At 48.1% G+C, this 12,282-nt stretch overlaps 2 protein-coding genes across 2 annotated transcripts; both read right to left on the bottom strand.

Moving 5' to 3' along the window:
• Nucleotides 1-101: 101 nt before the first annotated feature.
• Nucleotides 102-3,181, bottom strand: GGS22DRAFT_175130 (uncharacterized protein). The gene is made up of 2 exons (XM_047963205.1): nt 2,421-3,181; nt 102-2,295 (listed from the first exon to the last, which is right to left on the bottom strand). Exons 1-2 carry the CDS (start codon nt 2,757-2,759, stop codon nt 730-732), a joined length of 1,905 nt encoding a protein of 634 aa, XP_047814216.1. The 5' UTR covers nt 2,760-3,181; the 3' UTR covers nt 102-729.
• Nucleotides 3,182-7,482: 4,301 nt separating this feature from the next.
• GGS22DRAFT_175124 (uncharacterized protein) lies at nt 7,483-11,205 on the bottom strand. The gene is made up of 5 exons (XM_047963204.1): nt 10,529-11,205; nt 10,330-10,424; nt 10,155-10,272; nt 9,995-10,093; nt 7,483-9,941 (listed from the first exon to the last, which is right to left on the bottom strand). The coding sequence occupies exons 1-5, from the start codon at nt 10,706-10,708 to the stop codon at nt 8,004-8,006; spliced, it is 2,430 nt and encodes an 809-aa protein (XP_047814215.1). The 5' UTR covers nt 10,709-11,205; the 3' UTR covers nt 7,483-8,003.
• Nucleotides 11,206-12,282: the final 1,077 nt, after the last annotated feature.

The raw sequence follows: 12,282 nt of genomic DNA, 5'->3' as shown, positions 1-12,282 counted from the left end.
AGGTCGCTCGAGCGGGGTTTTTCTTATTTATATGATATGACTTGGGCAACACACAATGACAAAAAGGGGAGCAGAGGGTGAAGTCATTCAGAGCCATGTAAGTTCTCAATTACTCAAATGTCGAACAAGGGTAACTACACAATCAATTTCTCCCTTCTTATTTACGCGCTTCTGCGCCCTTTCTTTGCAGTTGAAACAGAACTTCTCCAAGTTCCAACTCAGCCCAACTCAGATACAAATAACCAGTCAACTCCAAGTAGTGTCCATTCCCCTTATCCCAAATTGCCTACACACAATACAAAAACTCTGACACTTGGTTTGCCCTGATTTAGAATCCCCTTTTCCAATCCATCTATCAATAAACGAATGGGATGAGGGAAGAAAGAAAAGGGGTATCATCATCACTTTCAGCCGCCAGCCCGTTCCAGCTCAACCAAATCTATGTCCATGGATGATGCTGAGCCCTTTAGACATAAGAAAAAAAAACTCCCCAACCAAAACCGACGCACGTACTCAAACAAATCAAGGGGGGGTTGCAACAACCCAGGTACAAAAGGGGCAACAGAAGAGAGCTGCGAAAGAAATAGCAAAAAAAAACAACAAAATCATCGAATTTAATTACAAAAAAAGGTATGTATGACCTTTACATTGCCGTCCATTTTCGTAAAATTAACATGCCTTCCCCCCTTCTCTTCTCTTCTCTTCTCTTCATTACTCCTTCGTCGTCCCCTACCCCCCTGGACTATCGGTCGTGCCTAAAATCCCATCGATATCGAAATCCGTCCCCTCTAGCGTCGTCTCCCACTCGCCGCTGTCCATCTTTGACGGCACATCGTGTAGCGATGCCAGGTGCATGGATGGCTCGTCGTGCCATGGGGTCTCGGCGCCGGCGTCGACATTCGACGATTGGTGGAACGCCTGCTCGAACTGCTGCTGGCTATGATGGTTGACGCCATCGTCCATGACGGAAGTCGTCGAAGCGGCATGTCCGCTCAGCGACCCCTGGTCGAGAGAGTAGTGCACTCCGCCATCGTTATGATCTCCTAGTCCTAGGATTCCTAGGGCATCGTACTGGTGCGCCCCACCCTGGTGCCCCATGAGTGAAGGGTCTATCTGGTGCTCGTTCACGCGCGAAAGTCCGCGCTGATGTGGCATGGCGACCTGGTGCTGCGGTGGCGGCGGGTACGCAGAACCCATCAGTTCGCCGTACTGGTCGACCGGTGACGGGTTGTGGAAAGATCCCGCAGGCGAATTCGCCTTGTTCATGAACACGTTCTCGACGAACGAATGCATTTGGCCTTGCAACGCGCCGCCGCCGTATGCCGCCATGGGATGTGAATAGCTTGGCCTAAACTCGCTCGTCTGCTGGTAGTATTGGTTCTGGCCTAGCCCGGCTCCATAGTCGGATGGCCGGGGCTTGCCCGGGTTCGAGTACTGGAATGAAGATTGGTGAGCCGGATACGGGAGCCCTCTGTGATGTGCCACCGGCGATTGATGATACGTCGGGTACGCTGTTCGCATTCCTGGTGGCCGGTAATCTGCGTCCGGGTCGTACATGGGCCTCGCGGCCCTTGACGCATTCCGCGACGGCGGCGCGCTGATATCCCACTCATAGCCCTCTAGATCGGAGCCGTCGTCTTCCGAGTCACCAGTGGCACCCCTGCTTGGAGCGACGATATTCTTCTTGTTCTTCGCCTTGGCCGGCGCAAATTTGTAGTCGGGGAAGGCAAGCTTATGGTTGGCACGCTCGATCTTGGCCCAGCTGTCATACTGGTCGCGCAGCTCCTGTGATTCCATATTCCAGCTTGTGCCGCAAACTTGAGAGATGACCTGGTGATTGTCGTGCTTTTTCCACTCCTTGGTGCGGTTCTGGTAGGCTTTCCGGTACAACATGAAAGCATTCATCGGCCGCTTTATCTTGCCTTCTTTCGAGTCTCGAACCTCGGCCTGCCGCACCTCTGGTAGTCGGTTCACATACTCCTCGATGTTGGTGTCCTGCACCGTGCTAATGTCTTTAACTAACACACTCAGTGGCGCCTCCAGCACCACGGCCGGCTCACCCCCTACTCCCTTGCCCCTTCTCTTCTTCTTCGCCTTGGCGCCCGCGCCTGATTTTACACTCGCTTCAGATTCTGGCTTTGGTGATCGCTTTACGACCCGCGATGGTCGCGGACCAAGTACTGGCGTGCTGCCGTGCACACGGCTAATAGCTCTTCCACTTCGAGTCATCATGCCGTCTGATTGCATTGGTGTTGGCGGTGATGTTGCAGGAGTGCTGTAGGCATTGTGAGGAGTCTTATATAACGAAAGAGTCAGCTAAAATTTTAGCCTCTCGGGAGAAAGGGGCAGGGATAAAGAAAACACGTTTATTGTTCGTTCATTCAATTCAAGCACATTCTTTATCCTAAGAATAAACATACCATTGATGAGCCTGTATCAGGTAATTGCGGATACGGGCTTGGCTCCATCTGGTAACTCTGTTGCTGGTAACCGCTACTATACGCAGAGGCCGGAGGGGCGCTCGAGTAAGGGGAACCGTGGTCATACATTGGCATGGTCATCTGCTGCTGTTGCGGTGCTGGGCTAGAGTACCGCGAATGTGGATTTGAGCCTATATGGCCGTCCACGTCGACAGGTGCCGTTGATGCATTATGTTGGATGAGCTGCTGGAATTGGTTCCGGAGAACCTCGTCGGCGGTAGCAGAGGGATGTGTGTTGCTGTTAGACGGCGCTGGGGATGGTGGATTGGTCTTCTCCATTTCATCGATTCTTTCTTAGTTAAATGCCACACGATGGCTAAGGGGAGGAGGGGGTTCGAGATTTACGCTCGAGATGAAGCGAGGGGTGGTAAGTGTATTGGGGGTGGCACAGATTGGAAAGAAGTCGATGGCGATGGCGGTAGAGAGTAATGGGGGGAGAAGATGATCTTAATAGGTACTAGAAGTAGTATCTTTAAGGAGGTCGCGTGTCCCCTATCTTTTTCGATGAAGGAACAGATTAGAAAAAAGAATATATTCCTTCACAGCTAGAGCGTCACTACTCTTCCTTCCTGTTAATAGATAGAGATCCGCTGCGCTCCCTTGCAAGCAGTATCTCTCCAAGTATGAATTCTCCACCGAGGCTTTAAATATTCCTAGTTCGAATAATACGATAGCAGCGTATTGATTTGGTTCGAATATGTGTTAATAGCTAGTAAGCTAGTAATAATAGTATGGCGAAGAGTTGGTGCGTGAAAAATCGGACACACAGTGTATCTGTATATCTGTTTCTCTGTGCCAAATGTGAAATCCGGTGCCTTGACACTATGCAGGCTAAAAGTCCGTCTCTTAACTTGTATATCCGAACGTGTCTCTGATAATCGATTTCCAGCTTTCTAGATACTAGCTAGTGCTCCTAACCCGGGACACTTTGCGCGTGACGCAACCACGATTAGGTTAAAATGGTATCCGTAAGATCGAGAGCGAAACACTGAGGGTACGGAGGCAAAATACGATTTAAAACAAAGACTAGTATTTTGAGGATTCAGGGATTCTAGAAAACTTTCGAAGAAATATCCAGCGACTGGTTGCGGCCGCCACTTTATCTTTTTTGGGAGGAAGGGTTCGCGAAGTGCAAAAGTGCTAAAGTTTTCATCTGAAGAGTCTCTGCCTGCGAGTGGGTAAGTGAGTCTTCAATTTCAGCCGCCTGCTTCACTGCCTGCCCTCCCTGTAACCGGCTTGCAAGTAGCTCTAGATCTTTCTCTGGCTGGGGGAGCGGTATGCTTGACCAGACAAAATGGACTGGCTGGCTCAGTGCCAGCGTAGCCCGCAGCCACAAGCATGGATCTATCAGAAACTGGGTTTGTCTCTGCCCGTGACGCTGCACGGGATGGGGGGGCGTGCAGCAGCATTTGGTCATGTGAGCAAGGGAGAAAAGGAGAGAGGAAGTATTAAAGGATAGGAACACGAACCTATCTCAAAAGATCTGCTTGATAGAATGTGAATCGCGCACTTTGCTCTTATCCTAGCAACGTTTTGCGGAATGTAAATTCTCTTACTCCTTCTGCGTATGCGGGCGCATATGTAGTATAGATGCGTTATGCGGGTGTTTCTTCACTTTGTCTAGTGATTAGACTCAGAGAAGTGATAGAAGAAGCCGGACTAGGATATCGGGATAGATAGGTGTGTCAGGCACTATTCCGAGGGGTGAAATATGTGAGTGATTGATGAACTCACGCCCCCTTTCTAGGTGGGTATGGGTCGTAGGCACAACGAAGTGCTGGCTGATGCAGTCTTCCCTGTCCTACAGCCCGCACGAGCGTTCTTTCTCTTTCTTTGTTCTAATTTCCTTGTTAAAGGACCTTCAGCTACCCATGTGCCATGGAAGCAGCAAGAGGCAATGTTGGCCGCAGGGCTGAATTTTGATATGATCGGTCTTTCAAATTGCTTCCTCTTCCCCGGGCAAATATACCGATGGAGTGATCGTTATAGGTATTAGGTTATTATTTGTCTTCGATGAGCTGTGTAGGTATCCATCACTGTTCCTAACAAATCGTATAAGATGGATAGGGAATACCTAGTATGTGGGAGAAAGGGAATAGGTAGAGTGCGAGCAGCCACAGCCCGATGTATTCTTTGTCGATCCAACGAGAGCAGCAAAAGGCTGTGATATTACCAGCGACAGGAGCAACATAAAGAAAAATTACCAAAAAAATCCCTTTCAGAAAGAACTATCCTTGGGGCTACGGTTATTTGTATGGTGGCTTTCTTCCCAAAATTCGGCCATTTCGCTTTAGGATGCAGAATGTGGCCGCTGGGTTGCACATTACCGCTTTCGGAAAGCAAAGCAGAGGAACGCGAAGTACTCGAAAAGGCGTACTAACCTAGAAAGCTGCTCTAGATCACTTACGGAACTATATGTAGCCGTGTTCGGGGCGAGCGATAGAGAGAGAGAGAGAGAGAGAGAGAGAGAGAGAGAGTATTCAGAGGTTACCTATGATTTTCTACTAGGGCGCCGAGAATTCCGACCCGGCTAGAGGCTGAGAGTATACTGTTGATGCTGTTATTGCTATCCCCTCTGAGCGGCGACATTAGTACGACTCGCCTTCACTGTCACATACTTTTTTACTTGCTAGAGTAGGCGGGTAATGGACTTCCATTCAACTATTGCCCGCTAAGGCAAGACATATGTAGAAAAATCGCACGTTATACCCACATTATGCCGGAGACTGCACATCTCAGCAGATTGTATGCGAGATTGCATGAGAGATACCGTAGAAGGGATCGGGGAGTTGGGTAGACTTGGCCCCTGTCCGATCTAACTTTGGCCACATCTCCCATTTCAGCTGGGACGGGAATTCTTCTTCAGATTACCCACTAGGAGCTTTCCCTCGGAACCGATTTGATGCGGTAATCCAAAAGCTCGTCTTAGGGGATCGCCTGTGACTGCTGTTGGTCGGTGGGATGAACTGGAATGCTGGTTCCTGAGTAGTCCCGGAAACGAGTCACCCGCACCTGAATTCTTCAGTGGCGTGTATTGATCACATGCCTCTGGCATTCCTTTGAAACTTGGCTGAAGAGATCGTCCAAATGCAGACACCTAGCTGCATTTCTTTCTTTCCATATTTGCCTTGCTTCATTTTGGGATTAGACCGAGGCTTACGCTCGGTCCATCGTGATGGTTAAGATGATGTGCGGCCAGCCCCTATGCCGATTTGAAGAGGAGCGGTAGATATGCCAGTAGAGGATCCCCCAGATTTCCTCTACATGTTGCGTTTATTATCATGTCTCTAGATTGACACCTTCTTGCTCGGGGGTAGACTAATCTCGGCAATTGCCCCGTCCCCAGGGAAAGAAATGCAATGACCACTGATCAGTCCTGTCCATCGATAATATAAGTGTCAACTAAAGCGCTCGCTGCCCGGCCGTGCTGCTTCTCTGGCGATGAATAGGGATGATTAGTTAACCATCCCTGGACACCTGTTTGCAGCCACATCCCTGCATCGATGGCGGATGGTTGCAGTAGCTTCGTTGGCTGTTTGAACATCAGCTCTGTAAGGGCCAAAAGGGGGAAAGCCCAATTATTAAAAGTTGACGTACATCGATATGTGCAGTAATCAAGCTAGCTAGGGCTTTATAAGAGAATATAAAATCTCGAATGTAGTTTAGAGGTTCATGCAGCAAAACTTCAACCTCTCGACAATTGGGAAGTTGTTGGTTAGTGACAGGAGGACAGGAATGCTGATGAGCGGTATCCCGTATACTCCAGTACATATATACTAGGTATTCCTTGAAAGACTGGTTTGTGTCCTCGTCTTTTCTTTCGTCCCTTTAGCCTCGAGGGCCCCCTTTGAGGTCATCACGTTGGAACCTCTTCTTGGGTATCTTTTTTTTTATCTCCCTTGCTATGCACTGTCTTGCTTGCCCCCAACCCGGAAATGCGTAGAGCTGTAACAATGAAACAGCTAGAAATAACTCCGGCGTTGGATTTCCGCGACTTTGATCTTCGGGATGCTCAGCCTAGCATTAAGAGTAGCATATCAATACGATGTGATAGCTTCGTGCTATGCTATTCAATCGCTTCTCCAGCTTACGGTAAAATGTAGCAACATAAGCAATACATCTGCGCACAGTTTAATCTGCTTGTACTATGTATGCTGCTCAGGGCGTCCGTCCCCACCAGCACCAATCTGTATGCGTCCTGTCTCAGCGCTCTGGCCAACGGTTCGTGCGAACAGTCGGGATTTGTGTGACAGCTCAACTTTGTCGGAACCACTGCTTGCCCAATAGTAGCTTCTATGAGTCTGGGGTTGCCCACAGGCTGGGTAAAAACAGGTTGAATGGAACTCAGACTAGTTAGCCTATCCCCGGTTCTGGAATATGTAAGCAGACCCTGACCATGAGTACGTACATATGTCCATACCCACCGTACTATGTAGCTGCGAACTCCTGTGCGTCTATGTAGGTTGCCTGCCGCCTGCCGACGAGAAAACGTGGAGTCGGTGTGCCTAAGCCAGCTTTGACCGGGATATTAAAACGTGGTGAGTGAAAGATATTTAAGACCCATATTGAGCTGAGATACATATGTATGTAGAAATGATATATCATTCTAGTCTTAGCGATCAATGGTTGTAGGGGTAAATGGAGGAATAATATTAAAATGCAAATACATGAATGAGTAGGAGACTACCTAGACGCAGATACAATAATTCCAAGTTATTACATAGGTACCTAGTAGGTATGTACATCAATACCTACATACGTGCCTACCTCCAGGCTATGTAGTATTAGGTAGGTGTAGGTGCCTTCCAGTCTACTACTAGGCTACTACTAGGTAGGTAATACCTAGTACCTAAGATTTGCAAGAGGTACGCTATGTACCTATGTACCTGAAAGGTACCTTACTAGCTTACATAAGAGCGTATTAAAACAGGCTGGGTTGTGAGCTACAGGGCTTTAAAGCCTCTAAATCCATTGTGGAAAGGCCTAATACACATTCGACACTGTCACGCTGATTTCCGATCCCCTCTCGTTGTAAATAAGTAAAGCACAGAATAATTACTGGGCCGGCTCGATTTTTCGTCATCAGCACATATAAAAGCACGTCTTATACGTCTCCGTTAATCTACATATCGAAGTTCGCCCTATCTTGTACGCCATAAGGTGCATCATGCAACTGTCTAGTATTGCAGCCTCTTATGCTTCCACGCCTCTATGCTTCCAAAGGCCTAATAAAAGTGCCACCTACAAGGCTGTTTTGCCTAGTCCCCCTTGAGGCGGAAATCTATGCTACTAGAGCACGAAAACATGCCCGTCCTGTGATGACATGTCGAAAGGTAATTGCTGGTGAATGATGGGTTCGGAATTTGTGATCTCATCGCACTGATGACAATCCAAGTCGCAATGCGAGAGTTGGTCCGAAAACCGCAATTTGCCTCATTGAGGCTACAGAAGCTTTCATCACTCGACGACTCGGATATATCCAGTCGGCTGCTTATTCAAGCATTCTGGTTGAGACATGTCGGATCATCCGCCCCCACTGACGCCGCCGGAGTTATGTGATGCTGACCGCCCGGGATCAGCAGACTTGACTGGCGGTGTTAAAATTTGCTGGGCGGGTGACGGTGATAATGCTGTCGCTGGTGGCAGAATTGCAGGTGCTGGTGTTGAAGATGGGCCACCACCGGAGCGCCGGTTGGGCGGCGATGAGCGTTTCAGGGGTGAGAGCCCATTCTGGGTCGGCGGGAGACTAGGTGTTATATCAAGCCTTACTCCTTGCTTTTTGAGTTGCGGAGTGGTAAGTGTCGCATGCTGGGTACTGGCATCACTACTTGGAGGCCGCGCTACAGCAGGGAATGACACCGTCGGAGGGGAAAGGACCGCCAAATTATGAGTAGCGGCGTCAAAAGGTTGCTTCAAGGGTGAGTCGGACCTAGCTGCGACTGGAGGTACGTATGCATCTGCATGAGGCGGGAGACTACTTGATGGTGTCGGTTGTATAGAGCCATTGACCTTCGGCGAGACATGGAACAATCCCTTCTGCGGCGCTTTGTCCCCTGAACGACTTCTTGGGATTGGCGAGGATGACGGGTTGAACATGGTTGAATAGGCCCTGGCTTTATTGGGCGACTGTTCGGGAGGTGATAGATTCGGGTGCGGAGAGGAGAATGGATTAAGCCCGTCGCCGTTGGCGAACGGTGATGATGGCAAAGGGGCGCTTGGTTGGCCCCCTTGCTTTATGGGGATTACTGGCTGAGTGGTCGGTTCAAGTTGCGAGTCGTCGGCGCCGTTGACCGGGCGAGACAGTTGAGTGCCATCGCCAGGCTTTGTGGGTATCTCAACCACGATACCGGAACGTTGAGCAAGTCGAGCCTGTTCAGGGACAGGCGAGTTATCTGACTTCATAGGATACGACGGAGCATTGGTCTGATTGACCTTTAATTTGATGACCGGGGACTTCGGTGTTGTCGCACGTAGAGAACTCTTTTGCCGGCAGCTCTTGCAAATAAAATGGAAATCATCGCGGTCTGCTTCTTCCTCGCTGATCCCTACACATTTGCTGTGTTGCCAGATATTACATGTCTCACACGCGACGCTGTGAGTGCCATCATCAACCTGACCGTAGACGCCGCAGATACAATCGAAGATCCAATCATCTTCCTCTTCGAGATCCTGTAGGGCTTGCCTATTCTTCTCGATTTCCGCCTTTAGCCGCCTTTCGGATAATCGACCAGCCCCTGTGCTTAAATTCTTGCTATCCTCAGATAGTTGAGCTAATTCGTCTTCGTGCTGTCGCCGGCGGATGTCTCGTTCCTTGAGTCGTTGCGTGCGCGACATCATACGGTTGTCACGTTCCTTCTCCATCTTGATTCGTTTCTGTTCTTCCTTACGAGCCGTAGCCTCCTCTGCGCGGCGTTTCTGCTCGTCTTCCTTAGCTAGTTGATCTAATCGCTGTTGCTCAGCCTTGTTGGCAAGACGACTAGATCGTTTAGCATGCGCCATCTTTTCTAGACTGAGAAGCTCTTTCTCTCTCTGTAGAGCCTTTCTCTTTCGTGACTCCTCCTGCTTTTCTAGAATAGGAAGCAGATGATTTTCAACGGTAGTCCTCAAGACCTTCTCATTCTCATCTCGAGTTTTTCGAATGGTGTCGAGGAAATTTTGTACCTCGGAAAGGTTCGTCGCAATGCACTCCCACTTTGCATTCCCAAGACCATCGTCTTCTAACTCGGTAGGTTGGTCGGCGTCCGAGGCAGTGCCATCGTCAGCATCCTCGCCGTTTTGTGCAGTAGACCTTGACACGCGACGCCTTTTGGCGGCCCTCGCCGCGGCTTTGGCTTTCTTGGTATTCTTCTTTGGCTTCCAGGGCGAGGGTGCGGGAGGGGTCTCTGTCATACGGTATATCCGGTTATCATCTAGGATATAGTAGGTACGATCATCACTGTCCCAGCCAGACGGTTCGATTCTCTGTGGCTCTGTCAGTTTTCTTCACCAATAAGCGCAATAGTGATCATTCGCACCCATTCGGTTTGGTCACTTGGTTTCTGCTCATCCATCTTTTCTCGGATGCGTTCGGGATGCAACATAACCCATTGGGTTAGCTGCTGTAAAACTTTGAGCTGTGACAGGAATATTTAGTACACTATCGGAATTATGGCATTGTTAACATCGCTCACGAACCTTTGTGAAGGCGTCGAAGTCATCAAACTTGGCAGGTGTCTCGGCAGTGCCGAATGGGTTTCGATCGGGTGCCTTTGCAACATATTGTCGGCGTGTGTACTCGTCAAAGAGGTCCGGCCTACAGAAATGTCAACGATATGATTATTGAAAGTGGCACGCTTGGGATGGAACATACGTCAAGCCACGATGTGACGATACGAATTTGAGTAGGGCAAGACCAATATTGACTAAAACGGAAGAACGAGGCTTCAGACATTCGGTTTCGAGGTCCTAATGTAGCACGGAGTCAGTCTTATTGAAATATTACCCGAGTTCTTGGAATAATAACAAGGTATATACTAATGTACGGTTGGCATCGGGAAAGGACCACATACATCTATATCAATACTATCGTCGATCTTGACTACCTTGCCGAATAGGTAGATCCACTGAAACAGATTGGCAAATTGCCAAGTGTTCCTGATGCGCTGAAGCAAGGTTAACTCTCGAGGGATCTCTTGCGTGTCGGCATCGGGTTCGACATCGCGCAAGGCGCGCTTTCTTGATGAGACCATAATGGCAAGCGTACTGTTGTTTGCGACCGGGCGATCGTGTAGATGGAAGATGCGAAAGGGATCCGAAAGAATTCGATGAAGCTGGCGATTAATTGAGATTAAGGTAGAATGATCGGAAAAGTTGGTAGTTGACAGTCTGTAAGCGGTAAAGGCGGGTCAATGTGTCAATAAATAAGGTTAGGTTTGTTAAAGGTTGAAGGTTGAATGTTAAGGTGAATTAAACGTAGACTCAAGCTTGATGAGATATTTCATGGCGATGAGTTTAGGGAAAAGGGAACTGGGATTTGATTACGGCCAATACCCAAAAGATGTATTGGGTTGGTTTGGCGATGTCGAATATACGATAGCCTATTAGCTGCCGTCGACGATTGAAAAAGGCGCACCGTCAAACATTCGGCAGTTTATCAAGCGATGTGAGTGCGTGAGGTCGAGTGCAGTTGTCAAAATATGGCGTATTGGTATTGATTTTTGGAGAATAAATTTCTAGGCGCGATTTGGGCGTTTGGTACTGACGTTTGGACTTTTTTTACGCGACGCAACTTCTCCGTCAAATGGCATGTGGATCCCACTTTAAATAATTTCTAACGCGCTTACGCGCTGCAGCCCACTTGAAAAGAGGGGACATAATACTGACCTAGTAGACATACATAGATAATTACCTACATGCCCAGTGCATTTCTACATGTGTGTAAACTAGAGAGGTATACTGTACATGTAGGTAGGTAATACTATTACTAGTACAAGGCACGTGATAAGCTATACACATGTACCTAGATATGTATCTATTTGCCCACATACCCAGGTACTAATGTACTTCAAGGATGATCCTTGATAGATTATACCTCTATTCATGTCTGTATCAATTGGTTTTATCAGAGAATTTATAGTTTCTCATAATACGTAGAGCGACATATACCTATTACGAGTTTCTCTGAGATACACAGCAACCTACTTACTCCAGACCCTAGTTTGGTAGGTACACATTCATGAAGCTGGTGAGATTTGCCAATGAAAGCAGGTAACTTAAGATAAAACATCTCATCCTAAAGATTTGTCAGTTGTTCCATCTGCTGAATGCGTATCTAGACGTAGAACAAACGTATCAAGGCATATATCTTTAACATCATACTATTGTGTGTAATCATTGATAGCTAGTACGAATTCCAAACGTCATCATTGAAGAAGGGTTATATGTTATTTCATCCAGCTTCTACTGTGGCTTCCAAGGTCCCCTTTCATGACCTCAAATCTCGTATTTCAGTGTCGTACCTGTTAATAGAACTTCGGAAGGTAGGTATTTATTGTTAAAGTTAGAAAGCCTAACACGTGTAAACTAGATAGGCTAATAGCTTATCATATTAGCAAAAGTTACAACTACATAAGGCTTAGCGTGGATAGAGATCTTCAGTTGGTTGGTTGATTCCTCCTTTCTAGCCCCACCCACCAGTTTCCTTAAGCCAATGGCTTTGAAAAGACCTGAGGCTGAGCCTTCTTCAACCCTTGAAAAGCTGGAGAGAGAGTTCTAATGCATTGTTGGTGGAAGTCAGCGGCGAAGTCAAATTCGAAATTGGCGG

Source organism: Annulohypoxylon maeteangense, assembly GCF_022496945.1.
Source record: "Annulohypoxylon maeteangense strain CBS 123835 unplaced genomic scaffold GGS22scaffold_27, whole genome shotgun sequence".
Classification (NCBI taxonomy): Eukaryota; Fungi; Ascomycota; class Sordariomycetes; order Xylariales; family Hypoxylaceae; genus Annulohypoxylon; species Annulohypoxylon maeteangense.
Note: the sequence above shows the minus strand (reverse complement) of the source record. Positions and strands in the feature narration are given on the sequence as shown.

Bases quoted from the DNA above. Each gene is read 5' to 3' on its own strand.
- GGS22DRAFT_175130 (XM_047963205.1), bottom strand. From the start codon at position 2,759: ATGGAGAAGACCAATCCACCATCCCCAGCGCCGTCTAACAGCAACACA. The intron at 2,296-2,420 runs GTATGTTTATTC...TCGTTATATAAG, and splicing joins CTGATACAGGCTCATCAATG to ACTCCTCACAATGCCTACAG.
- GGS22DRAFT_175124 (XM_047963204.1), bottom strand. From the start codon at position 10,708: ATGGTCTCATCAAGAAAGCGCGCCTTGCGCGATGTCGAACCCGATGCC. The intron at 10,425-10,528 runs GTATGTGGTCCT...GTGCTACATTAG, and splicing joins ACGATAGTATTGATATAGAT to GACCTCGAAACCGAATGTCT. The intron at 10,094-10,154 runs GTTCGTGAGCGA...TTCCTGTCACAG, and splicing joins ACTTCGACGCCTTCACAAAG to CTCAAAGTTTTACAGCAGCT.